The sequence below is a fragment of the Tinamus guttatus genome, unplaced genomic scaffold, assembly GCF_059628265.1.
Source record: "Tinamus guttatus ecotype Peru unplaced genomic scaffold, ASM5962826v1 Tinamus_guttatus_pri_ptg001053l, whole genome shotgun sequence".
Taxonomy (NCBI): Eukaryota; Metazoa; Chordata; class Aves; order Tinamiformes; family Tinamidae; genus Tinamus; species Tinamus guttatus.
This window is the reverse complement of record NW_028289587.1, coordinates 41,433-67,842: the sequence shown is the minus strand read 5'-3', so window position 1 is coordinate 67,842 and position 26,410 is coordinate 41,433. Positions and strand designations below refer to the sequence as shown.

General features: G+C 53.9%; 1 protein-coding gene across 1 annotated transcript; it reads left to right on the top strand.

Moving 5' to 3' along the window:
* Positions 1–6,638: 6,638 nt before the first annotated feature.
* On the top strand, positions 6,639–7,592 carry LOC148590874 (olfactory receptor 14A16-like). Its single transcript, XM_088538371.1, has one exon. It carries the CDS (start codon positions 6,639–6,641, stop codon positions 7,590–7,592), a length of 954 nt encoding a protein of 317 aa, XP_088394497.1.
* The last annotated feature ends 18,818 nt before the right edge of the window (positions 7,593–26,410 follow it).

The window sequence follows — 26,410 nt, the reverse complement described above, 5'->3', positions numbered from 1 at the left end:
GCATCCCACTGCTCCCTCCCTGAGCTTCTCTTTCCCACATCACCCCGTGGCTATTCCTTGCCATCCCAGGCCATCACTTCCTCACTCTTTTTGGAGTCCTCCTCCTCCCTGAGTTGCTCCCACTTTGAGGATCTCCCCACCAGCGTGGCCACCTGCTCGACCATCAGGTCAGCACATGGGAACAGCCGCGTTTTACACCCCCTCAGCTCCATGTGACACCAATCCCAACCGGCCACCAGGAAAAGACAAAACACTTGGGACTCTTGTGCTTAGGTTCCCAACATGGGCTTGTTTCTGCCCACACTCATTTACCACCCCCAAAATTCCTGCCCTGTGGGTGCAGCATTGAGTGGTAAGAGTGGAGAAGGGAGTTAATACTATTTATTAATTGCAATCAAAATGTAAAGAAATCGTTCTTGTCCCATCTAGGTGCACTGCCTAGCTAAGAGACATTAGCTATCATCTCAATATGTAAGAAATTGTTATAGGTTTTATTGATATATACAGGTTTTTAACGAGGTTGTACAAGTGGAAATGAGTGGCAAGGATACGGCAAGTATAGGAGAACACTTAAAGGAAGGGGAAGAAGGGAAAGCATGGGAAAATTACTAGAAGCATAGGGAAAAGTGCAGCAAATGAGCGCAAGAGTTGGAAAATAATAGGAGGCAAATATAAGCACTGGAAAAAGATTGAAATGGTGGGGAAAAGTGCAAAAGCATTGGAGAAGTGCCCAGATCTTGGAAAATAGGGAAAAACATGGGTAAGGAACGATAGCGTAGGAATATGGTCAAAAGTGCAGGAATGGTTACAAAAGTGGAAAAAGAGTGAAGTGATGGGAAAAAAAGGAAAGTGCAAAAAGAACACAGAGCTCGGTAATATTGAGAAAGCATGGGAAAAGAAGGAGAGGTTGGGGAAAAGACAAAAGGGTAGGAAAATCTTCACAAGTGTGGGAAAATGGTCACAAACATGGGAGGGAATGTTTGTGAAAGAGAAGGAAAAAAAGTCAAAGTGTGGGAAAATTATCAAAGTAGAGGAAAATGTGGGAAAAAACGTGGGAAGAAGTGGCAAAGTGTAAGAATACCAGTAAAAATTAATCTGTGGGGAAAACCTCCAAAGCAGGAGAAAAACAGACCGTGTGTGAAGCCTTGTGGAAGGGTCCAGGGTCCCCCACATCTCCAGCGTGCCCTTGCCCTCAGAAGGCGTCTGCCCCCAGGGAGGAGGGACGCTCCTGCCTTCTTGTCACCGCCAGGTGCCTGCAATGTGCCCCTGCTCTGCTGCCTGTTGCTGAGGGTCCCCAAGGCAGCCCCACTCTCTGCAGACCCCTCTCCTACCATGGAGCAGGCCTGCCTGCGCGGTGCCTGGAGACCCCAGCAAGGCTGCGCTTAGAGGTGAAGGTGTCACTGTCCTCGGTGAAAGTCTGATTGGGGCCAAGGTCTGGAAACGACAAGAGACAACAAGGACAAGCAGCAGCAAAGGGAATTTCAAGAGAGTTTAAGGACAAACAAATAATAATAATAATTTTTGTAGCTGAGCAGCACTGGGACAGGAGCCAGGAGATTTTCCTGGTGAAACCACCTACCAACCTGATACAAGAGTAAAGTTAGCCCTTCCCAGAGCAACCTGGTTGCCTTCCACCTCAAGAGGAACGCCTGTGTTCAAAAGGACAAAGCAGGGGATTCTGTAAACTCTCACTTTAGCAAGGACATTGAAAAGGTTTCTCACAGTCTCCTAGTCAATTTGGTGAACTGATCTGCAGAGGATCAGTGGACCATAAGGGAGGTAGATGGAGCGTCAGGCTCACTGAGAGCAGTGATCAGCAGTACAGTGCTGCCAAGAGGCAGCTGGCTATTAGTGGCATCCCTCAGTGATCAGCATGTGGGACAGGACTGCTTCATCATAACATCATAACATCAAGTTAGTGAAGAAGTCCCTGTATCTGGTCAGCCTGTGATTTGGCAGCCTGAGGTCACCCTTAGCCCGTTTCCTCTTCATTTCCTCTAGGGGTGTGAAGAGTTTCTGGAGGGGGAGTGATAGAAGGTGTTAAGGGTGCAGCGACTAGCGCAGAGACCTTGGGGTGATGTGCCTCTCCCATTTCTGAAGCACACTTGACTGCACATAAGGAGGACTAGGCCTAAGGCAGTGGTGGCATCCAGTTGTTTGGACGCTGTCAGGAAATCCGAGTCTTCCTAGGCTCTTGCCAGCAACCACTCCAAAGGGTCCTGGTTTTCCTATAGATGCCCTGCTGTATCTGCTAGAGACATGGGGTTGTGCTGGACACCCCAGGCAGCCCACCTGTCCCTGTGGGCCTGTTTTGGTGTCACTGAGTCAAGTGCCTGCACTGATCGACATCAAGTGCTTGCAGTGTCTGCATGTGTCTCAGCTGCCTAGTCGAGGAGCTCTGGTGGCAGTGGGCATCCGGTGTCCTTTCATGTCACCAACTCCCTACCTGGTCCCCAGTTCACGCTCTTGACGGAAGTAGGTGCATGCCTTCAAGCATCTCGCTCGCTTTCAGTGTCACCATGTGCTTGTGTGTGAGCAGCTGGCTTTCCCCCTCCATCCCCAGATATTTAAAAGGGAGCATAGAGCAGGATCTTGCTTGCACACAGCCTTGCTGTGCTCCCTTCTGCCTGCACAGGGGGAATCCCACCTCCTGGGTGCTTTTGTAGAGCACATGGGAAAGATCTGAATTCCCCTCCAGCCCAGGGCCTCCTAGGCCAGCCTGAGAAGTTCATCTTGGCTCATCTGAGTCAATTCCTGAACTCTGGGAAAATGAGCTCCCTTCTTGTCCCCATCTAGGTGTCCTGCTCAGCTAAGAGATGCCAATAGGGTCTTCCAGAGTGGGATGTTTCCACCTCTTGCAAATAACCGTCCTCTGATGAGACCAGCTGCAATGCTGGCATCAATCTTCCTTCAGTGCTTAGACAGAGACCACTGTTGATTATTTCAGTCTATTCCAGTGCACATTCCCCAGGAGGAAGGAGCACGAGGGATGAAGAAATTCATGAGTTCAGCTGGGCCTCTGCTCCCAAGCAGGTGTGCCGGATGGACTCGGGATTCGGCAATAAAAACACATCTGATGAGACAGACTTACTGACACTGATGCCTTTAATCAAAGCAACATAGCTACAAATACAAAGGAATATGAAACAGTTACTGAATAATACTTTCCAGCAGAACTATGAGACCACGCATTTCTCCAAGGGAGCGGAGTGGAGAGGCTGGCAGGCTCTCAATCATAGCGGGCATCCCTGCAGGAGACAACGTTCACCTCGATGTTGGGAGTCTCCATCCCACCGGAGTCTGCCCTCATGTTTTATTCCCGGGGCATCCTGTCACGTAAGGCCAGTACAAGCCAGGAGGCTGCCCAGGGGCGGGCAAATCTCCATCTTCCTGTCATAGAATCCTTCTAAGACTGTGCACACGCACATTCCAGAAGGGGGTCTCATTCCTCAATGTGGTGGTCCCGCTTTCCTTATCCTTCTCATTCTCACATTCTCAAACATCCTTAGACAGCATTTTGTAGTTAGGCTGGCAGCCTTGGGACCTGTGACAGAGGTGAACCAATCTCCAGGAAGGACAAAATGCCAGCGAAGAAGTCCCTTGGCCTGAGTTCACAGCCTGAGATCATCATTGGCCCAAGTCCCGTTCATGCCATCTAGGGGTGTGAAGAGTTTCAAGAGAGGGAGAGCTAGAAGGTTTTAAGGGTGCGGAGACCTTGGTGTGATGTGCCTCTCTCATGTATGAAGTAAGCTTGGCTTAGACTGTTAGGACTTGGCTGAAGGACAGTGGTGGGATCCAGATGTGTGGGCACTGTTAAGAAACCTGAGTGCCCAAAACCACTTGAAAGGGACAAGTGCCTGAACAGAATAAGATGAATTGTTTCAATGTCGGCATCTGCTCGTGCCTCAGCTTCCTAGTGAGTAGAGCTCTGGTAGCAGTGGGCATCTGATAACATTTTGGTGGACGAAAGCAATTCCCTACCCGGTCCCAATACATGCTCTAGAAGAAAGTAGGTATGGTGATCATAGCAATCAGACACTGGCACATGCCTTCAACCACCTCTGACCCTTCCAGTGTCACCAAGGGTTTGTGTGTGTGCAGCTGACACCCACCCTGAATGACCAGTGATTGGGAGCATAGAGCAAGACCTCCCATCCAGGCATCCCTGCTGTGCTCACTTCAGCTTGGGCAAGGGGAATCCCACCTGCTGTGTGTTTCTGTGGAGCTCACCACAGAATACCATGGCAGCCCAAGGTCTTCTAAACCAGCCTGACAATCCCAAACTGGGTGACATCAACCAATACCTGAACACTGGGAAAGTGAGCTCTATTCTTGTATTCATTTATCTTGCCCAGCTAAGAGTTGGGAAGAGGGGCTTCCTGAGTGGGACATTTTCAGCTCTTCCAAGTAACAATACTCTGATGAAACAAACTACAGTGCTGACACCAGTCTTTCCTAGTGTTCAGAGAGGGACAATCAGGGATTATTTTAATTGACTACAGTGCACATTTCCCAGGAGGAGGGAGCACGAGGGACAGAGAAATTGATGAGTTCAGCTGTTCCTCTGCTCCTGAGCGGGGCCAGGCTCCTGGGATGGAGGCAGCTCGTGGCAGCCTGGCAGCACTGCCCAGAGACAGCTGAGTGCAGGAGCAGCTCCTGTGCCAAGAGCAGCAGGGCTGCGGGCACTGCCTGCTGCTGCGGACAGCAGAGGAGAGAAGGCAGCGAGAGGGGAACGGCAGTGTGGAGCAGGAGCAGAGCTCATTGTGGGAACAACCTTCACAGCCCTTGAAACAGTGAGTCTCTGTCTGCAGGGCAATGCTGCTGAGGTTCCTGGAGGGGGTGTCTGCATCCCAACCAAACCATGCCTCATAGGATTTTTAATGGTCTCTCTCCTGGAGCAAGCAGGACATAGCAGGAGGAGGAGATGCTTCAGGGCAGGGATTCCCTGACACATGGTCAGAGGATCAGGTATGCTTCTCTTGGCTATGCCACTTGAACACAGGGCTGTAGGGCTGTGAAGGCAGGGAGTGCACCAAGGTCTGCCTGGGGCTGTGATTCAGAGCAGTGTCCCTGTACCTCATGGTGCTGTTTGCCCAGGGCAGTGACTCTGCCATCTGTGAGGGTCAGCACACAGCCTCTCCAGGGAGCTCCCTGTGCTGCTGTGGGGAGAAGCTTTGGGTGAGCAGAGATCCCTGGCAGGGCAGGTTCTTTCTGCCTTTGAGAGGTGCTGCAGGGATCAGGTTCTGCTCACAGCTCCAGCACATGTGCAGGACATGTCTGAGGGGTCCTTTCAAGAGGAAAATCAAGAGAAGAGCTGCTTGAAGGAGTAGGAGCTTTCCTTCAGGTCTCTGCACTTTCACTTTCCTCATTTTCACAGGGATAATGAAGGAACAAGTTTTCTGTTTTGGCAATGAGCTGGGAGTTGTAAACCTTCCCTCTGAGAAATTAATAGGTCTGTGAGAAATGTCAGTGAGCTGCTTCATCCCCACTTTAGCCTAAAGGCAGCATCAGCATCTTCTTTGCAGCATCCTAGGACTTTATGTGACCTGCTCCATTCCAACCTGCAACCACAGAGCTGGCCCTGGACATTGCCCAGAGGTTTCTGTAGGGCAGAACTGAGCACCCAGAGGGTGACATGGGATCTTTGAGCAGTGACAGGGACAAGACACTGGGACAGAGAAAGCGCTGCCAGCAGGGACAGCTCCAGGCAGCAGAGATGGGCAGGGAAGGAGAAGGAACTGCAGGGCATGGGGCTCGGGCTGAACTCTGCAGCCAGAGCTGTGGCAGAGGAGAGGGGCATCTCTTTGGTGCCTCCCCACCAAAGGGCTGAGAGGGGCAGTGCTGCAATGTCCCCCTCTGCAAGGTGCCATACCCTGCTGCTAAAGCGAAGGTTTTCCAGAATGCCTCTCTGTCCCTCTCCTTGCCTCCCTTGGCAACAGGGTCATGATGTTGCTCCTTAATCCTTCTCCTGTCCATGCTGCTCCTGTTCTTGCTCTCTGCTTCCTGTGGTTGGGAGTATCCAGCTGCAGTTCAGGCACCAAAGCTACAAGTAGTGGAAAAGAAGGATTTCCAAGGGAGTGAGGTCTCCACAGCCCCATTCTGTCCTGTGGATCTCCAGGAAATGCAATACAGGGAAATGAATTGACTGTCCCTTAAGGAAAGTCCATCTTAAATCCTCACAGTCATTTGGCTGTTACCCCGTGGTGTCCTGCAGGCTGCCACCTGCCATCCAGAAAGGCTCTGTTGTCTCATGGCATATCTGTGGTATCCCAGCGACCCATGGGGAACCTATGGAAATCCTGGAAGTGATGGTGGGAGGCTGTAAATGGGCAGCAGAAAAGGGTCTTGTGCGTTTTTTGCTACAAGGGGAGTGTGGAGACCTTCCTCAGGTGCATGTAGAAAGGGAGAGAAGGTCCGAGATGGGCCCTCTGAAACCAGACTCTCCTTTCAGCAGGGGCTGCTCTCTTTTTAGAGTAACATTTTCTTGTTAGAAAAGGCGTGAGCCTCAGAGATCTGGGAATGAGACAAATAGATAAGAAAACTTCATTATTTTTCTTTATTTTCCTTTTAAGAGTGTCTCCTAACTTGTCTCTGTCTGTTTTTTTCCTTGGTGAAATCCCCATATGTATGGGGAGGAAATGTCCAACAGCAGCTCCCTCAACGAGTTCCTCCTCCTGCCATTCTCAGACAGGCGGGAGCTGCAGCTCTTGCACTTCTCGCTCTTCCTGGCCATCTACCTGGCTGCCCTCCTGGCCAACGGCCTCATCATCACAGCCGTAGCCTGCGACCACCACCTCCACACCCCCATGTACTTCTTCCTCCTCAACCTCTCCCTCCTTGACCTTGGCTGCATCTCCACCACTGTCCCCAAAACCATGCACAATTCCCTCTGGGACAGCAGGGACATTTCCTACTTGGGTTGTGCTACCCAGGTCTTTTTCTTTGTCTTCTTTATCTCAGCAGAGTATTGTCTCCTCACTGTGATGGCCTACGACCGCTACGTTGCCATTTGCAAACCCTTGCACTATGGGATCCTCCTGGGCAGCAGAGCTTGTGTCAAAATGGCAGCAGCTGCCTGGGCCAGTGTTTTTCTCTATGCTCTCCTGCACACTGGGAACACATTTTCCATTCCCCTCTGCCAAGGCAATGAGGTGGAGCAGTTCTTTTGTGAGATCCCCCAGATCCTCAAGCTCTCCTGCTCAGATGCCTACCTCAGGGAAGGTGGAGTTAGTGTGGTTAGTCTTTGTTTAGCCTTTGGGTGTTTCATTTTCATCGTGGTGTCCTACGTGCAGATCTTCAGAGCTGTGCTGAGGATCCCCTCTGAGCAGGGTCGGCACAAAGCCTTTTCCATGTGCCTCCCGCACCTGGCTGTGGTCCTCCTTTTTGCCAGTACTTCATTTTTTGCCTACCTGAAGCCCCCCTCCATCTCCTCCCCAGCTCTGGATCTGGTCCTGGCTGTTTTGTACTCGCTGGTGCCTCCTACACTGAACCCCCTCATCTACAGCTTGAGGAACAAGGAGCTCAAAGCTGCACTGAGGAAACTGGTTCAGTGGATACAATGCCAAGACCATCTGCATCTACTGCACGACTGACAATGTGTATCTACTCATCCTCAGGGTAACTGGCAGTAAGTGTCTTCCTTCCTTCCTTCCTTCCTTCCTTCCTTCCTTCCTTCCTTCCTTCCTTCCTTCCTTCCTTCCTTCCTTCCTTCCTTCCTTCCTTCCTTCCTTCCTTCCTTCCTTCCTTCCTTCCTTCCTTCCTTCCTTCCTTCCTTCCTTCCTTCCTTCTTTCCTTCCTTCCTTCCTTCCTTCCTTCCTTCCTTCCTTCCTTCCTTCCTTCCTTCCTTCCTTCCTTCCTTCCTTCCTTCCTTCCTTCCTTCCTTCCTTCCTTCCTTCCTTCCTTCCTTCCTTCCTTCCTTCCTTCCTTCCTTCCTTCCTTCCTTCCTTCCTTCCTTCCTTCCTTCCTTCCTCCCTTCCTCCCTCCCTCCCTCCCTCCCTCCCTCCCTCCCTCCCTTCCTTCCTTCCTTCCTTCCTTCCTTCCTTCCTTCCTTCCTTCCTTCCTTCCTTCCTTTCTTCCTTCCTTCCTTCCTTCCTTCCTTCCTTCCTTCCTTCCTTCCTTCCTTCCTTCCTTCCTTCCTTCCTTCCTTCCTTCCTTCCTTCCTTCCTTCCTTCCTTCCTTCCTTCCTTCCTTCCTTCCTTCCTTCCTTCCTTCCTTCCTTCCTTCCTTCCTTCCTTCCTTCCTTCCTTCCTCCCTCCCTCCCTCCCTCCCTCCCTTCCTCCCTCCCTCCCTCCCTTCCTCCCTCCCTCCTTCCCTCCCTCCCTTCTTTCCTTCCTCCCTTCCTCTCTTCCTCTCTCCCTGCCTCCCTTCCTCTCTTTTTCTCTTCCTTCCTCTTCCTTTCATCCTCTCTTCCTTTCTTTCTCTCATCCTCTATCTGTCTCTCTCGTTCTCTCTCTTTCTCTCTTTCTGTCTGTCTTCCTTTTCCTGCTTAAAGATAAAATGATTCAATTGGTAATATTTCAGCAGCAATAAGCTGCCCATCCTTCTACTCAAGTAATATCTAATTTCTCTCAGACAACTCTTGTGATTTTGGCATTCTTGCTTTAATAATGAGGTTTGTGCACAAGTTTCTGAATTCATCCCACTTCTCCAGAGGTGTTACCCGTGTCTTTCTGGCCCAGAGGTCTTCTTTAAATGTGTCTATCATTGTGTCAGAGCTGTCGTTCCCCTAATTAAAGGGTATGTTTTCAGTGCATCTTGTAGATTGGGCTCGTCTTCCAAAGCTGGTGCCAAGAATCTGCTGAGAATTTGCTGAATTTTCAGCCTGAAAGATGCTTGTTGCTTTTCTGGGGCTCTTCATTGGCCCAAGGCAATGAGCTCCTGGGGGGATATGTTAGGGAATAAGGACTGGATTCAATTCTCACTTGTGAGTGCTCGGTGCTCCTGATAGTGATGACTGGCCAAGTAGTATATGACTGGGACTGTCCCACGTATGGTGGCCTATGAGCGTATAGGGGACCTTGCAGGCACAGGGAAAGGAACTTCAAGAGCCGCTCACGACAGCTTATACCTGAAGTCATGTTCTGGATCTAGGGACACATGAACACAGCTGAGCCATTTTATAGGCCCTGTGATTGCTCAGAGCATCATTCACAGATAGAAGCCTCTTGACATGGTGTTCTCAGGTACAATGATGCCTGTCCAGCTGGATCTGTGTCCAACCATGAGCACAACAACTGCAGAGTCACCCTGTGACCCCAGAGCACCACAGCCCACTCACTCTGCAGAGCAGCACCAGCATCTCGGGGTCCTGCAGGGAGCACCGGGGAGGCTCCAGGAGCTTCCAGGCAGACCATAACTAAGGAATGAACCTGGGGAAGGGTTTTCCAGGGAGCAGGGATATCCCTGGGGAAGGGGAAAAGGAGCAATTGTGCTCTTAGAAGGAGGAATAAAAGGGGAAAAGAAATATGTTTCTCTGCATGTCGGCTAGGGGCTGGCTGCTGTGTCCCTGGCAGCAGGAGGTGCCAGCAGAGCCCCAGGGCAGGGAGCCTTGTGCTGTGCTGGAGAGAGGGGCTGGCATGGGGGCTGCAGGCAGCCTGGGGTAGGGAAGCTCTGGGATACAGGAACAAGAGGCACAGAGTGTCACTGTCCTCTGTGTCCGTATGGGGTCCAGTTCCAGCTTGGAGCCTGATGGGGCACCTGACACACACAGCCCTGTCCCCTGGAGATGCTGTGCCCACAGTGGGGCTTGGGCTGTTGGTTGAGTGCCCTGCGGGGGGCACTGCTGCGGGGCCACCCCCAGCCTGGTCTGCTCTGCTGGGTGGGCTGGGAGAGGGCAGGGCAGGTGGGGAGAGCTGGAGAGGGGCTGGGCTGGGCTGGAGAGGGTCCGGAGAGGAAAAGGACGTTTGCTGAGCTGGGTGTCCTTGGTTGCATGGCCTGGCTGTGAAGGGGCCACAGGGCATTTGTCACGGATTGGTCTCTCACTTTGGCCATTTCCAGCACTCGTCCGACATTGGACATTCACAGGAGTCAGCAGGGGCAGGTTGCAGGGGGTGGCTGCCCAAGCAGGAGGGCTGTGGTGGGCTGAGATACCAAGGGTTGTTGCTGGGTCCATACTGGGGAGACCTTTCCCCATCCTGGAGTGCTCCCTGCCCCATGCGGTGCCTGCACATCAGGACCATGGGACGCTTGTGATTCCTTCGGGATCTGAGGCTGCCTTCTTGGCCTGCCTCCTGAAGCAAGAGCCATGCAGAGATGCGGCAGAAGCAGGACATCTTCTCTGGGGGAAGCTGAAGAGAGGGCTAAAGCAGTGAAGCAGGACTGGGGTGAGCATGTGCGTGAGAGCTGGTTCCTGCAGGTGGTCATTGGCCGCAATGAGCCAGGCTGTTGGGCGCACTCAGCTGCTCCCCGTGTGCCGCACGACTCCCGCTGGGCCTGGCAGTGCTGCCTTCCATCTCATCTGCCAAGAACCTCCTTGGCTTCTTCCTTGCTTGTCCTGTTTTGTCAGGCACCATACACTTATTCCCAGCTCCATAAGGGAGCAAGAAATCCCACAGCCTGGCATTGGAATGGATGCACATTGCTGGAAAAGAACCATTGTTCCTTTGCAGGCCTGGCCTTGGAGGCTCCCTTCCTTTCCAGAGAGCAATGACTGCTCTCCTGAGGATGAGCTTGTCCTCTCCTGGCACTGCTTGAGTGCAGGCATTTAGAAGGGGAGCGCCTGAGTGTTGAGCAGAGCTGCGATCCCTGGTGCCGGTTGGGAATGCTCTTTGGCTTCATCATGTCCTACACTCTTTTTCTGTGCCACAATTTCCAAGAAGGAAAAAAAAAATAAGAAGAAATAAAAAGAATTGGAAATGGAAAGAAGAAAGGGAAAAAGAGAAAAGAAAACAAAATAGCATTAGGAAAAGATTAAAAGGAAAACAAAAAAAAAGAAAAGGGAAAAGAAAAAGAAAATGAAGAATAGAATAAGTGAAAAAGAAGAAGAGAAAAAACAGATGGAAAACTGGCTGGGACATCCCAAAGGGCCATGTGTGAAGAAAGTCCTAGAGGGAACCTTTGCAGGCCCTCCCTTGCTCCTAGGGTCTGAAATCTTAGCACTACACACACACATCTTCAGTGGGGATGATTTTAGTGCCTGACATCACTTGGATAAAACATACAACACTAAAACAATGATACAGGAATATATATTTAAACAACAACAAAAACAGAACAATATATTAAACGATAACAACAACAATAATAAAAACAATATCAATAAAACTAACAACAGGAATATCAACAATATCAACAGGAACAAATACTACTATAAAAGTCTCTAATGAAAAATCCAGATAAGAAGTTATTGCTGCAGTCCCTGGGCCCAGTGCTTCCCAGCAGCAGCCAGAGCGAAGGGGAGCTTGGTCTGCAAGGGAAAAGGAGGCATCAGCAGGGCCGAGGAGCGGCTCGGGGGCTCCCGTGGAGCAGAGGCTCTTTGGCGGCTGCGCGGGCTCTTTGGCAGCAGCGCTGCCGTCATTGGTGCCCTGGCAGAGGCTTGGCGTGGCCAGCGCAGCCCAGAGGCCGGCAGAGGGGCTGAGGCAGCAGGTGCCCAGGCCTTGGGCGCTCCTGCGCCCTGTGCAGCTCTGCCCCGGCGCCGCGGCCCGCCAGAGCGCCCGCACACCTGGGCCAGGCTCCCGCGCGGCTGCTCCCCAAAGGCAGCGCGGAGCAGCGCCAAGGGGCCGGGCACAGCCCCAGCTCTGCCCGTGCAGCCGGCAGCAGGGACCATACCTGGGGGCTGCAGCCGGAGCTCTCCCAGTCCATCGGCTCTTCTTGGCTGCAGCCGATCAGGGTGATGCTCCCCACAGTCTGGAAGAGAGGAGGAGACCTTGGTGGGGACGGTGTGTGGGGAAGAGGAAGGGCAAGGGCATCCAGGGGCTACAGGGGCTGTACCTGGCTGCTGCCGTAACTGAGCCACTCCATAGGCTCAGGGTGGTCCCCTGAAGGCCCCCTATCCATGTGCGGAGCCTGTAAGAGAGAGGGAGGCATTTTCAAGACAAGTCCCAGAGCTGGGGAGGTCTGGCCCCAGGGCCCCTCTTCCTGCAGCGAGAATCAGGAAAGCGAGAAGGGGCCAACCCCATCCCCAGCTGTCCATGTGCACCCGGCAGCAGCAGCAATACCTGGAGGGCACAGCTAGAGGTCTCCCACTCCATAGGCTCTTCATCCTGGCTGCATCCAGCCAGGCTGTGGGTTCCTGGGCTCTGGAAGAGAGCAGGAGAGCATAGGGGGACAGTCATGGTGGCAGATGTGGCTCTGTGCGCGGGGCCTCATTTCCCCTGTGTGCACGGGGCAGGCGGTGCACAGAGCCAGGGCGCCAGGCTCAGGCAGCAGCCCCCGAGGCCTTGGCCGCTCCTGGCCCTGGCGCAGCTCTGCCCCAGCACCCAGGCCTGCCAGAGCTCCCTGCCACCTCTGCCACCAGCCCTGCGGCTGCTCTCGCAGAGCCAAGCGCCAGCCGTCCTGGTGCAGCCTCTGCCTGCACGCACAGTACCTGCAGTGAGCTCTCCCACTCCATGTCCTCAGCTTCACATTTCTCCATTTTCTTGCACTGTCTTGAGTCTGCAACAGAATGGAAATGTTTACATTTGCAGCCATGAGCACCAAGTGTCGTGCGGTGGCTTTGTAACCTCCCCTGGGAGGCATCGTGCAGGCTGCCCTGCAGCCCCGCAGCTCCCCTGCATCTTGTGGGCACCACGGGTGGCCCCTGGTGCTGCGCGGCCCTGCTGCTCACCTGGCCTTGCTGCTGCGTGGCCAGCACTGGGGCCACTGTGAGGCGCAGCCCTGGGAAGCATCCGTGTTCCCGTGGCGATAACTGCCCCTCTGGGATGTTCCAGTGCTCCGTGGGGGGAGGAGGGCAGCGGCAGGGGCCAGGGGGGCCGCCGTGAGGAAGGGTCTGCGTGTGCTGGACTCCCCCTGGCACTGCTGAGCCTGGCGGCAGAGAGCAGTGCGTGGCCTTGGGCTTCCTGGGTGCCAAGGAGGGCTCCTCACGCAGCCCCATGGTGCTGCTGGTGGCTGCCTGCCCAGAGGCCGGACTCCAATTGGGGCTCTGCTTCCACCCCTGCAAGCAGCCTTGAATGCCTTCATCTTTCTTCCCTGCTCCACTCCTGCCCTTATAGCCTGATGGACTAAAGAAAGTTTTGTTTTCCATAGTCAAGGCGTGTTCCTTGGCAGTGCAATGAGTGCAAAGGGCAGTTGTGCCCAGGGCCAGGTGTGCATGTCCTCAGCAGAGCCCTTGTGAGTTGGTGCTGGCCTGAGAGCCCCTGGTGCTGCTGGGCTCCTTCTCTTGTCCTGCCATGCACCTTGCAGGCGCCATGTGCTGTGGCTGAGAGCAGCCTTGGTGCGGCTCCTGCACTGCTGCCCCTGCCACAGCTTCCTAGGGCTGCAGAGGGCAGAGCAGGCACAAATGTGCCCTCAGCAGCAGCAGGGACCTGCAGCTGGTGCAGCTCTGCCCAGCACAGGGCTACAATGATCAGTTGCTAACGGAATGAATTCCCAACCCTTGTGTAAGGACAGGAAAGGCTAGGGGAAATGGAGCAGATCTCCCATGTGCCATCGGATGTTGCCCTTGCGCAGAGGAAAACCCTCCAAAAGCAAGCAGCGCAACCCCTGCCACCAAACATTTCTTCCCACACAGGTGGAGGAGGAATCTCCGAATGCTCTGCCTTTCCTTCACTACCAGGCACCCCTCCGTGTGGCACCAGGGGATCCCTCCTGAACACATGGAGTGACAGCTCCAGCTCTTTCACCCTCTCCAGCACTCCCTCAAGCGGCTCTCCGCCAGCTCCTGCTCTTTTCTCGGGCTAGTCCAGCTCCACGGGGTGCGGGTTTTAGCGTGCCTTTCCTCCTTGGAGCATTTCTGCAACAGAAACCAGGAGGTCGTGAGGAATGAATGGTGAACAAACTGGGGAGAGGAGATGGAGGAGGTGAAGTGATTGGAGCCACCCCTTAGCCCTGCTCTTGCCTGCCTTGCGTGTTGTCTGCTCTGCTTCCATGACACTTCTGCCTGTTATGGTGAACTTGTCAGCCCCTTCTCCAAGCCTGAATGTGCAGAAAGCTCAGTTTGCAACTAGAAACAAAAAAATCCTGTTCCTGCATCGTCATGCTTTTGGGAGGCCACTGTCCAGGATGGAGAAGGGGTACACCAGGAGAGAAGGGTTTCCCTCAGAACTCCCAGAGGGTGTTTGGGGATGACTTTCCCCCCCATGCCCATTCCACACCCTTCATTAGCTCAGCACAGACCCACACACTCATTTCCAGGCAACAAGGACTGTCCTGCCAGCGCAGCCTTTCCTGCTTCTACAGCTCCTGCCTTGCTGGGAGAAAACAAGGGAAGCCCCAGCCCTCTGCAGCACCAAGCGTCCCTGTGAACCCTGAGCTTTAGCTCCTTGTTATGGCCCACGTGTCTTGTCAAGCTCTCTCCTGAGTGCGGCCAGGTGCTGCCTGTGCTGGCTGCAGTGGCGCAGGTTGCAGACGCCCCATGGCGAGATGAGGGCAGCAAGGAGGCGGCGCTCGTGGCGCTCCCGCGCAGGCTGCCTTGCCAGGAGGAGCGCTGGCCCCGCGGGAGCTGCTCCCCTGCGCACGCAGCCCTGCCCAGCGCCGGGGGCCTTGGCTCCCAGCAGCCAGCGCGGAGCCGTGCTCCTCGCTGCGCCGCCTGGCCACGCACCCGCTGCTGCGGCAGCGCCGCACAGCCTCGCAAGAGCAGCTCGCAATGCCCGCAGCGAGCGCTGGGCTCCTCCTGCCCCTGCAGGGACAGCAGCACAGCAGCCCTGCACCCTGCACACGCACGGGGCGGCTGCAGCCAGCGCTCTCCCAGCCTCCCCCTCCCACGGAAACTCCTCTGCTCACCCACATGGACAACCCACTTGGCCATCCTTGCTCATGTAGCCTCCTCTCCTCAGTCTGTGCAGGTTATATTTGTGGTTGGAGTACTCCCACAAATGGGGGTCCTGCATACAGTTGTCCTCATTGCCAAGTACGTGACAGGGTAGATGTGCAAGAGCAAAGAGACCAGATGTTTGTTGAAGCTTTAAAATACATTGTGCATGTCAAGATGAGGGGAGGGTGGATGAGGGAAGAGACCAGGACACTTTGGAGCTTTGCTCCAAAAGGGGAATCGTACCCAAAGGAAAGCTTATTCTTTTTGGGAGACTCTTCACTGTAGGAGAATCCTCAACTCTACAGCTCCTGTCTCATGGCTGTGTCTAGAAGGATCCTTGACCCGTTTCCCCAGCAGAGAACTCCTGGCATTTACAGCTCTGCAAAGACAGAGCTCACAAGAAGTTTATGGTCCCTGCAGAGAGTCTTTTGGGGCTGCATGAGCATCGCTGGCCCTGCTGGAAGGACCCTGTCCCCTGGCCGCCTTGCTGCCTGCTGCACGCAGGGCCCCGCTGCACACTTCTCCAGGGCCGCACGCCAGGCTGCCCTTGGCTCTGCAAGCTCCTGCCTGGGCACAGAGCTGCGCTGGGACCTGCTCTCCCACCTCCTGGACACCTCCTGGCTCCTGCTCCTGCCACCTCCTGCCTCCTCGCAGCGCATGCACCAGCCCCTGTCCCACTGACGACTGCAGCTCCCGCTGACAGCAGGATGTGCCACTGCTTTGCTCTGGGAATGTCCCTCTTGCAGGATGCTTGGTGTGTCAGGGCAAGGAAAGGAAGAAGAGGGGACTTTTCTAGCCCTTTTTGACTTTTACCTCTTCCCCCAGCGTAGACATGTAGAAGACAAGGCTGCAGCTTGGCTCCACAGGGATCTTGACCTCACGCGGCAAGTTCAGCAGCTCAGTCAAATTTCCCTGAGTTGCTGCCTGCTGCGTGTGGGCTCCAAGACAGAGGCGCTCCTGGGCCTTTGGAGCGCAGGCTGCAGAGCCTTCCTGCAGAGCAGCTCCCAGGAGTGTTGCCGTTCAAGCGGCGTGGCGACCTGGTTCAGGAACGGCACGGCGACCACCCCCAAACGGCTCGGGCCATCAGCTCGCTAACACCAATGTGGTGGACGGCAAATGGCCTTTATTGATGGGTAACAAGGTGTTATATAGCTAAGGGTTACAACGTCACATCCATCTGCTTACACCATAAACTAAACGGTATTGGCTATTAGGGGCCTTTTCTTTCCGTACAGCGCGATATCTTCCAGCCGCCTGACCCTAACTATCATCTGCAACATTTCCCCCCTCCCTATGCATAACAAAACTAGCTAAAATACAACTATCTTATTCTGACTTATTCTTATCTTATTCTAATTACTTATTCTTATTATCTTATTCTTATTACTATCTTATTCTATTCTTATAGTTTATAACAATCTTAAAATTATATATCATAAACTTGACATAAAAACATAAGGCACAAAGAAGAAGGCACGTAGAAGGTAGGGGATGACAGGTAATACCGGGGTGTAGGAATAGGGTGTACCTTGGTATAACTTGGGGATAATACTGAGTGGATATATTCTTAAAGCCGTTGTCAACATTCCACTAACATGATGTTAACCTTTTCTAGCTCACTCTTGACAAACGGCATGAGCTTATTCAATATACAGGGTCCAAAGATCAGTGTCATCATGATCATTGTGATTGGCCCTAACAAGGTGGATATCAGGGTGGTTAATCACGGTGAACCAGTGAACAAATTTTCGTACCAGCTGCGTTTGGAACAGGGTTCAATGGGTGCTGGTTGGCAAAGCGTGGCACTGAAAACTGGTGACTCTGTAGTTACTTTTCTACTAATTGCTCGAGATTGTTCGATCTGTTCAAGTACCCCATTTAAAGGGCTGATGTGACTCTACTTGTCCTATAGTGACAAGCTCCAAAATTAAGATAACGCAAAGGCATCGCGGCCCCCTCTTGCGAAGGCTGTTTTGTTGTTTTCTGGATTTGGTCGGCGTGGAACTCACAGGCTCGGGCGGGACGCCTGTCACCGGGGCGTCCGATGATCCGGTCCTGTGAACAGAAATTCACAATTTTCATTAGTTTTATTTTGAAGGTCTGGTTTAACAGACTTAAGCGGGCACCACTTGACTCTGCCATCTTTCCTCACAGTGACCTTTGGGTCGATCTCGGCATGGGGGGAGCGCTGCCAGCGAGTCCCCCAGCCAAGGGCAGTTTACTGCAACGTGGCCGGCCTGGCCACATTTAGAACCTGCCATCACGTTGGCTATTGCGGTGTGAACAGACACCTGAATTGGGGTCAGATGCTCTTCCTTTGCAACATGCTTAATCATGTCTGCGATACTTGACCCCGCCGGCAATGATCGCAGGATTTCTTTGGTTGCCGAATTGCATTGTTGGCGTAAACATTCCGCTACGACCGGGCCTTTTGCCTCCGTGGGCAGGGACGAAGAGTCGATCGCTGCCTGGAGATGATCTACAAATTGTGTAAAGCTCTCACTTTCACTTTGCTTTATTGAGGACCATGGCGATGGTCTGGCAACAACTCTACAGGCTGTGCGAATGGCTTCTCTGGCCGCACGAGTAGTTGTCATAACTTCATGGGCCCGCAGGCCATGGGCCTGTGCCTGGGGGGTGATCATTGTTGGATCTGCACCCATTAACCGCTGCAGGCTGGAGCCGTGTAATGGATGATCTGCCCCAGTTACTTGGGCTAAACACTTCGTACAGTTGTCTTCCCATTCTTGTTTGAAAACGATCATCCCTGCTCCATCAAAGATCAGCCTACAAATTTGTTTTATATCGAATGGGATCATATCGTCCCCCCCGAAGATACCATCTATGAGGGTCGAGACCATGGCAGAATTAATCCCTTTATCTGCAATTGCTTTAACAATCGCTTGTATGTCCTTAGATTTTATCGGCGAGTGGACCCTCTGTCCCGCCTCCGTCACCCGGACCGGGAACGCTAGCGCGGCTGATGGGGCCCAGTCGGCACACACGATCTTTATTTCCTTCCAGTCCGTGAGAGGGGTTCCTCCCCTTCGCGGTTTTTCTTTAATTCGAATGGGAATATTTTGGCTCTTAGTTCTGTTTACCTTCATTTCCTCCTTCCTTAAGTTTGAATCAGTTGTGACCCACTCGTCCTCACTAGTGTCTGATCCGGAGTCGGAACTCGACTGACTGGTCACTTCCGGGCTCCAGTACTTTCTCGTTGGGCTCCGGCCCCGCCTACTTCCGTCCCGCCTACTTCCGTTGCGGGCGGGCTGTTCCCCCCTCCTTGGCTCGCCCCGCCTCCTACTCACAGAGGCGTTTTGTGAAATGGCCGCTCTGATCGGTTCTCAGCGCCTCACTCGGGCCTCCCTCACCTGGCCGGTCACCCCCACCACCTTTCTCCTCCTTGTTGTCCTCCTCTCTTGTTTATCTAACGGTTCCCGTCTGTTCCCGCCAGGAGCACCCTCGCCCCGACCTTCCCCTTGCGGCTCAGCGCCATTTTGGGGGGCATAGAGCGGTGGCCTGGCCCAGACGTCCCCAAGCTCTGACTTCTTTTCAATGTTCCTAGCTTCCTCGGCTAGCTCACTCCAAACAGATTTGGGCTGTTTTTGCTCCTCTGTAAGTGGGACGGGGTTCAGGGATGGAGGGGACGTATCGCCCTCTTGCAGATCTTTAGGCTCAGCAGAATTGCCATCATATGGGGGGTGCAAAGTCTGTGCGGTTGCCCCGACTCCCATTTTTGGGGTGGCCAACAAACAGTCCCTTACCGCCACCCAGGTCTCCTGTTCTTTTATAGCTTTCTGCAAGGCTTGTACAGCTTCCCCCAAGCCTTAAGGTTTTTCCCACAACCCGAAGACATCGTCTCCTCAGCTAACGCCTTAGTACATTTGTCCCACACTTTAGGGACACACTTCAGGGACTTCAGAATATCCACCGGCTGGTCCATAACCTTAATTTTTAAAAGCCTGGCAACAGCGAGAGTAAAATCTTTTGGCTTACAATCAATCTCCCAATATTTATATAATTGTGATACAACCTTCACAAGGACTTCCATCCTCCTTGTTGCTCTGGTAGCGTCCTCCCCGCCGGGCTGGTCCTGCCGCTCCGGCCGCCGTTCACCCGTCCAGGCGATGATTCCCGGGTTTCGGCACCACTTGTTGCCGTTCAAAGCGGCGCGGCGACCTGGTTCAGGAACGGCACGGCGACCACCCCCAGGCCGCTCGGGCCATCAGCTCGCTGACACCAATGCGGTGGACGGCAAATGGCGTTTATTGATGGGTAACAAGGTGTTATATAGCTAAGGTTTACAACGTCACATCCATCTGCTTATGTCATAAACTAAACGCTATTGGCTATTAGGGGCCCTATCTTTCCGTACAGCGCGATATCTTCCGGCCACTGGACCCTAACTATCTGCTGTCAGAGCGTGAGGATGAACAAAGTCTCTGAAGGTCCTTTCCAATCAGCCATCCTGGAGTGTTTAAAGCTAGAATATATCCTTCATGCAGGCAGTGTGGAATTTCAGTGTTTCAGAGTGAAACTGATACCCGAGCTCCTGCGTTGGTATTTGTCCAGTGTAAGATGGTTATTGCAATCTATCTTATGACCTTGGCGTTTGCAAATGTTTTGTTCTTTTATTTATTTATTTACTTATTTTTCCTGGCCACGTCTGTCTATGATGTATGCTCTACCCCTTAGAAAACTCCTTATAGTCCATGAAAATGCAAATATTATTTTCTAGGAGTTCTCTGTAACATGACAAGTTCTACATTTTTTTAATTTTTATTTACTGATTTTTTTTTCCTTACACTGACCAAGAAACCCTGAAGTGTTTTGACTTTTCTTTAGGAGGCCAAGGCAGGATGCCCCACACTGTCTCCTGAGGAGCTCTCAAATCTACTCAAACTGTCTCCTTATGTCCGCTGTGCAGCGCTTGAGGAGCTACTTCCCAAGAAGCAGCTTGATATTCCTGACAGAAAAGAACATGCCTGCATGTCCCAGATGGAACCTGCCTCAGTGGGTGGATTCACATGCCGCACTTGCCACCATGTGCTTTGCTGGTCACTGAGTCCTTGAGAGATGTTCTGCAGGTGTCCTCACTACTCCTCTAACTGCATCAGGGGGGAAAGGAAACAACGGAATCCTACCAAGCAATTAACCTGAGCGAACTCTGTGTCTCCTGGAAGTCAGGACATCGAACAGCTTCGGCATAAGGTCTTCTGCTGTGCTGGAGAAGCAGATGGTGCCTACACTGATGATCTGGAAATCACAAGAGCACTAGGACCTGCCATAGTCCCTGTTCCCCAAGGGGCTGAGGGACAGAGCAGCCTCCATCGTGGTCCCCAGTACGGGGCCCTTCCTGGCAGCAGCCCCTTTCTGCACCAGCTGCCTCCAGGGACACTGCCCCCCGTGACGTGGTCCCTGAGTGTGTCCCAGCCCTGCAGGGCCCTGTGTCCCCCAGGGGCTCGTGGAGCTCGGCCCTGCATCTCCAGGCCCCGTGTCCATGGGGTGCGACAGCTTCCCTTTGCCTGTGGCTTGGGCCCTGCGGGGACACATTGTGTGCGGCACCCGGAGAGTTGAGAGCTGCCCCACAGTGGGGCTGGGGGTTCTTCCCCTTTGGGCATCCTGTGGGACATGTGTGCAGGTCAGGTGAAGGGAGGCCCTACACTTAGGAATTAATAGCAGGTTGATTTTTAATTGTCCTTGGTATAAGAATCTAATTTGACACATTTTCAGGATGCCCTGAGGCCTTCCCAAATCTCATACACAGAATTGCTAGCATCATACATGAGGGAAGCACTACTTGTACGTGGTAAATGCTAGGACATTTCTTCCTGAATGTTCAGAGGATTCTCATCCTTGCAAGCAGTTTCCTTTAGTGCAGGGTGCCGGGTTAAGGGTAAGGGAGGGATCCTCACGGTCCAGCCATAAGTGTTGGTCAGGTGTCATTCCCGATCCCTGCTCCGCTTATCAGTGCTAGGCCCTGTCATTTATACAATCAGGTGGAAGAAGACACGCCCATGATATGGTCATCCTCATAAGGTGATCCTTCCAGAATCTGCAGACAAGTTGTGTAAGATTCTCTGCTCCCTGCAGCATGAGTGAGTGGCATTGTGCACTGCCAGTGGGTGCCTCTGCAAGACTTTCCAGATCCTTATTTGAGCAGTCCTTGAAAAGTGCATGCAAACTCCAGCATATGTTCTTGCTGCATCAGTGTCTGTGTGTGCCTTTTTGCTTGCCCATTCCATGTGTATTGTTGGAGGGAGGTATTTGAGTAGGGCAGGTGGATTACTCTAGGCCTGAAGAGAAAAGTGTATTGTTGACAGAGATTTTATGTGGAATGTGTGGGTGTTGGGGACAGCTTTTTAGTAGGGAAATGCTGCAAAGGGAAATGTAGCTGTGGTGCCCGTGCTGGGAAGGGATGAAAGGAAGCAGGGGCAATGTTTGGAGGCTTCGCTAAGCATGCAGTGGCTAGTGATTTTAGCTGTGAGGCCTGTCTTTTGTGGGAGGTGATTGAGCAGGGTGACCATGCTGGTAGCAAGGTGTGAGAATTGTGGTGTAATGGTTGGGAGGGAATGAAGCAGAGCAAGCAAGCGTTGTGAGGCTGCCCTCCTCATAGAGAGTGAAGGTTTTGTTCTGTCAGTCATTTACATATAAATCCCCCTTGCCGGTGCACATGTGCAGCATGAACAAAGAAAGGTGTGAATGAAGCATGCAGCTTCCTGAATGCATGAATGAAGCATGCAGCAACATGAATGAAGGGCAGCATGAATGAAGGACTACCATCTCTACATGCGCTTTGGGGAAATCCTGGCTCCAGAAAAGACTTCTCAAGCAAACTCTCTTAAGCAGCTCTGTGGAGGGGAGTTTGGGAAGTCTGCTTGACAACAGGTCAAGCAGGAGGCAGCAATGTGCCCTTGTGTCAAGGATGGCCAGAGGGATGCTGGCCTTCACGAGGAGGAGTGTTGGCAGCAGGTGGAGGGGGCTGATCGTGCCCCTCTCCTCAGCTCTGCTCAGGCCACACCTGGACTCTTGTGTGCAGAAATATTGTGGGCTGCCCAGGACAAGAGGGATGTGGAACTTGCAGAGAGCGACCAGCTTAGTGCCACAAAGATGATGAAGGAACTGGAGCGTCTATCTTATGAGGAAAGAGTAAGCGATTTGGGCCTGTTTATCCTGGAAAAGACAAGAGTGAGAGGGGAACGTATCAACAGGTACAATCGGCTGAGGGGAGGATGTAAAAAGGACAGGGCCAAACTCTTCTCGGTGGTGCCCAGCAATAGCCCAAGAGCTAAAGGGTGTAGATTGCAACACAGTTACAATGGATGCAAATTGCTACAAACTTTCAATGTGCATATGAGGAAGGGCTTTTTGACAGTTAGGGTGACGGAGCACTGGAAGCGAGTGTCCAGCGAGGTTGTGCAGGCTCCTTCTTTGGAGCTCTTCCAAAGCCTCCTGGGTGTGATCCTGTGCAACGCGCTGTAGGAGTCCCTGCTTGTGCAGGAGGGGGTTGGACTGATGATCTCGAGAGGTCCCTTCCAAACTCAACCCCTGTGTGACTGTGTGACTTGGGAGGGCTCCGCGGGCATCCAAGGCGGCAGTGATGTTGGAAGGGCAGCGGTGGGGTTTTGTTAGGCCATAAGGCCTCTTCTCTTGTGGCACCGAGTTGTCACCATGAGCAGGTGGCAGATGGCCCTGCAGATGGCAGAGGGACAGAGCAGCCTCCATCGTAGTCCCCAGCACGGGGCCCTTCCTGGCAGCAGCCCATTTCTGCACCAGCTGCCCCCGGGGACACTGCCCCCTGTGACATGGTCCCTGAGTGTGTCCCAGCCGTGCAGGGCCCTGTGTCCCCCAGGGGCTCGTGGAGTTCGGCCCTGCATCTCCAGGCCCCGTGTCCCTGGGGCGCGACACCTTCCCTTTGGCTGTGGCTTGGGCACTGTGGGGACACGTTGTGTGCGGCACCCGGAGAGTTGAGAGCTGCCGTGTGGTGGGGCTGGGGCTCCTTCCCCTTTAGGCATCCCCAGGGCCACGTGTGAATGGAAGTGCCGGAAGGAATTTTTTGCTGTTGCTCCCGTGCCCCTGGTGCACACAGGGCTCCACACAGACACGTGCAGTGGGGATGCCTTTTGTGCCTGAGTTTGCTTGGAAAAAAAAAAAGCAACATATGAACAATGATACAGGAATATATATTTAAACAACAACAAAAAAGAACAACAATAACAACAATAACAACAACAATAACGACAACAACAACAGTAACAACAATATCAAAAATAATATAAACAATATCAACAACTAAGAACTACTGTGACACTACAGAGAAAAAAATTCACAAAAGAGTCCAGGGCCGGAGTCCTCATGCCCAGCGCTTCCAGGCAGCAGCCAGAGTGAAGGGGAGCTTGGTCTGCAAGGGAAAAGGAGGCATCAGCAGGGCCGAGGAGCGGCTCGGGGGCTCCCGTGGAGCAGAGGCTCTTTGGCGGCTGCGCGGGCTCTTTGGCAGCAGCGCTGCCGTCATTGGTGCCCTGGCAGAGGCCTGGCGTGGCCAGCGCAGCCCAGAGGCCGGCAGAGGGGCTGAGGCAGCAGGTGCCCAGGCCTTGGGCGCTCCTGCGCCCTGTGCAGCTCTGCCCCGGCGCCGCGGCCCGCCAGAGCGCCCGCACACCTGGGCCAGGCTCCCGCGCGGCTGCTCCCCAAAGGCAGCGCGGAGCAGCGCCAAGGGGCCGGGCACAGCCCCAGCTCTGCCCGTGCAGCCGGCAGCAGGGACCATACCTGGGGGCTGCAGCCGGAGCTCTCCCAATCCATGGGCTCCTCCTGGCTGCAGCCGACCAGGCTGCTGCTCCCCACCATCTGGAAGAGAGCAAGAGACCTTGGTGGGGACGGTGCGTGCGAAAGGGGAAGGACAAGGGCATCCAGTGGCTGCAAGCACTGTACCTGGCTGCTGCCGTAATCGAGCCACTCCATCGGCTCCGACCCATTCCCTGCCAGCCCCCCATCCATACGTGGAGCCTGTAAGAGAGAAGGAAGAATTTGCAGGACAGGTCACAGAGCTGGGTGGCTCTGGCCCCACGGTTCCTCTTGCAGCGGGAAGCAGGAAAGAGGGAAGGGGCCGGGCTGAGCCCCATTTTTCCCTGTTCAGCTGGAAGAAGGGGCAATACCTGGAGACTACAGGTCGAGGTCTCCCAATCCATGGGTTCTTCGTCGTTGCAGCCGACAAGATTGCCGGTGCTCGGATTCTGGAAGAGAGCAGGAGAGCTTGTGGGGACGGTCATGGTGGCAGATGTGGCTCTGTGCGCAGGGTCTCATGTCCCCTGCGTGCACAGGGCAGGCGGTGCACAGAGCCAGGGCGCCAGGCTCAGGCAGCAGCCCCTGAGGCCTTGGCCGCTCCTGGCCCTGGCGCAGCTCTGCCCCAGCACCCAGGCCTGCCAGAGCTCCCTGCCACCTCTGCCACCAGCCCTGCGGCTGCTCTCGCAGAGCCAAGCACCAGCCGTCCCCGCGCAGCCTCTGCCTGCACGCACAGTACCTGCACAGAGCTTTCCCACTCCATTTCCTCAACTTCACATTTGTCCATTTTGTTCACTCTCCCACGTCTGCAACGGAATGGAATTGTTTACATTTGCAGCCATAAGCACCAAGTGTCGCACAGTGGCTTTGGGGCCTCCCCCGGAAGGCAGCGCCCAGGCTGCCCTGCAGCCCCGCAGCTCCCCTGCATCTTGTGGGCACCACGGGTGGCCCCTGGTGCTGCGCGGCCCTGCTGCTCACCTGGCCTTGCTGCTGCGTGGCCAGCACTGGGGCCACTGTGAGGCGCAGCCCTGGGAAGCATCCGTGTTCCCGTGGCGATAACTGCCCCTCTGGGATGTTCCAGTGCTCCATGGGGGGAGGAGGGCAGCGGCAGGGGCCAGGGGGGCCGCTGTGAGGAAGGGTCTGTGTGTGCTGGACTCCCCCTGGCACTGCTGAGCCTGGCGGCAGAGAGCAGTGCGTGGCCTTGGGCTTGCTGGGTACCAAGGAGGGCTCCTCACGCAGCCCCATGGTGCTGCTGGTGGCTGCATGGAAGCTCTGCTTCCATCCCTGCAAACAGCTTTGAATGCCTTCATCTTTCTTCCCTGCTCCACTCCTGCCCTTACAGCCCTATTTCCTAAAGAAGATTTTGTTTTCCGTGGTCGAGACGTGTTCCTTGGTAGTGTAATGAGCACGAAGGGCAGTTGTGCCCTGGGGCCAGGTGTGCATGTCCTCAGCAGAGCCCTTGTGAGTTGGTGGTGGCCTGAGAGCCCCTGGTGTGCTGGGCTCCTTCTCTTGTCCTGCCGCGCACCTTGCAGGTACCATGTGCTGTGGCTGAGAGCAGCCTTGGTGCGGCTCCTGCACTGCTGCCCCTGCCACGGCTTCCTAGGGCTGCAGAGGGCAGAGCAGGCACAAATGTGCCCCCAGCAGCAGCAGAGACCTGCAGCTGCTGCAGCTCTGCCCAGCACTTGGCTACAATGCTCACTTGCTAATGGAGATAAATTCCTTACACTCAGGTCTGAACGGTAAAGCCAGGAGCAGATGGAGCAGGAGATCCTTCTCACGCAGGGGAAAACCCTCCAAAAGCAAGCAGCGCAATCCCTGCCACCAAAGTGCAGGTGCCCAGAGGAGCATCTTGCTGCTGGCCAAGCTTGCTTGCTGGCATGCCACAAGGGGCTGCTGCTGGACAGAGAAACCTCCATCCTGGTCCCCAGATCTTGGCATCACTCATTCCAACGGAAATGCTCTTGGCATCTCTGACATCACAAGATCAGAAACAAGAACCCTGCTTATCCAGTGTGACCTTTTTCTAAGTAAAGACCAAACTTCGTAAATATATTTTAAGTGACTGACTTTCCCAAGTATGGAAACCTGTGCTGTGCTTGCTGAAGCCAAGGCACCCTCTCCTTTGACTCTTTTGGTGCTGGGAATGGAATTGCATGCTGAGTGTTTGGGTCCAGTTTTATCCGGGGCAATGGGCCAGGGATTATAGAGCAGAGGGGATTTACCCTCCTCTCCCTCTTCCTCCCTCTTCCCCAAACACAGTCTCAGAATACGGGATTGGGATCGTGTCAAACCCTGGTTCCTTTGGTTCCAGCAGCAATTCAGCAGCACACAAAGAGTTAATTTATGGCATGAGAGTTTGGCTATGTGTGAAGAGGCCACTTGGCTTTTAGCAGAGGATCTCTAAGCCGTGCGCCTGTTCCTGTGCTGTTCACAGCAGCATCAGGGAGGCCGGTGCGCAGGACAGGAGCTGCTCCCTGGGGCAGTGCAGCCCCGCGGCGCAGGGGACAGGGACACTGCGCCCTGGGCACCTGTGCAGAGCAGGGGGGGTCTTTTCTCCCCTTTGGAAGCAGCTTGGGAAACAGCCAAATACAGGGGTGGAAAGCAGGTTTGATTGAACTTCCCAGCAAGTGAACAAACTCCCAAGAGCTGAGTGCTTAGCTCTAGGTTAGGGGATCAAGTGCAGCACGGGCAGGTACCAGGACACGTAGCCCCTCTTCCCCCGCACAC

Excerpts from the sequence above, each read along its gene's own strand:
- LOC148590874 (XM_088538371.1), top strand. The coding sequence starts at position 6,639 with ATGTCCAACAGCAGCTCCCTCAACGAGTTCCTCCTCCTGCCATTCTCA.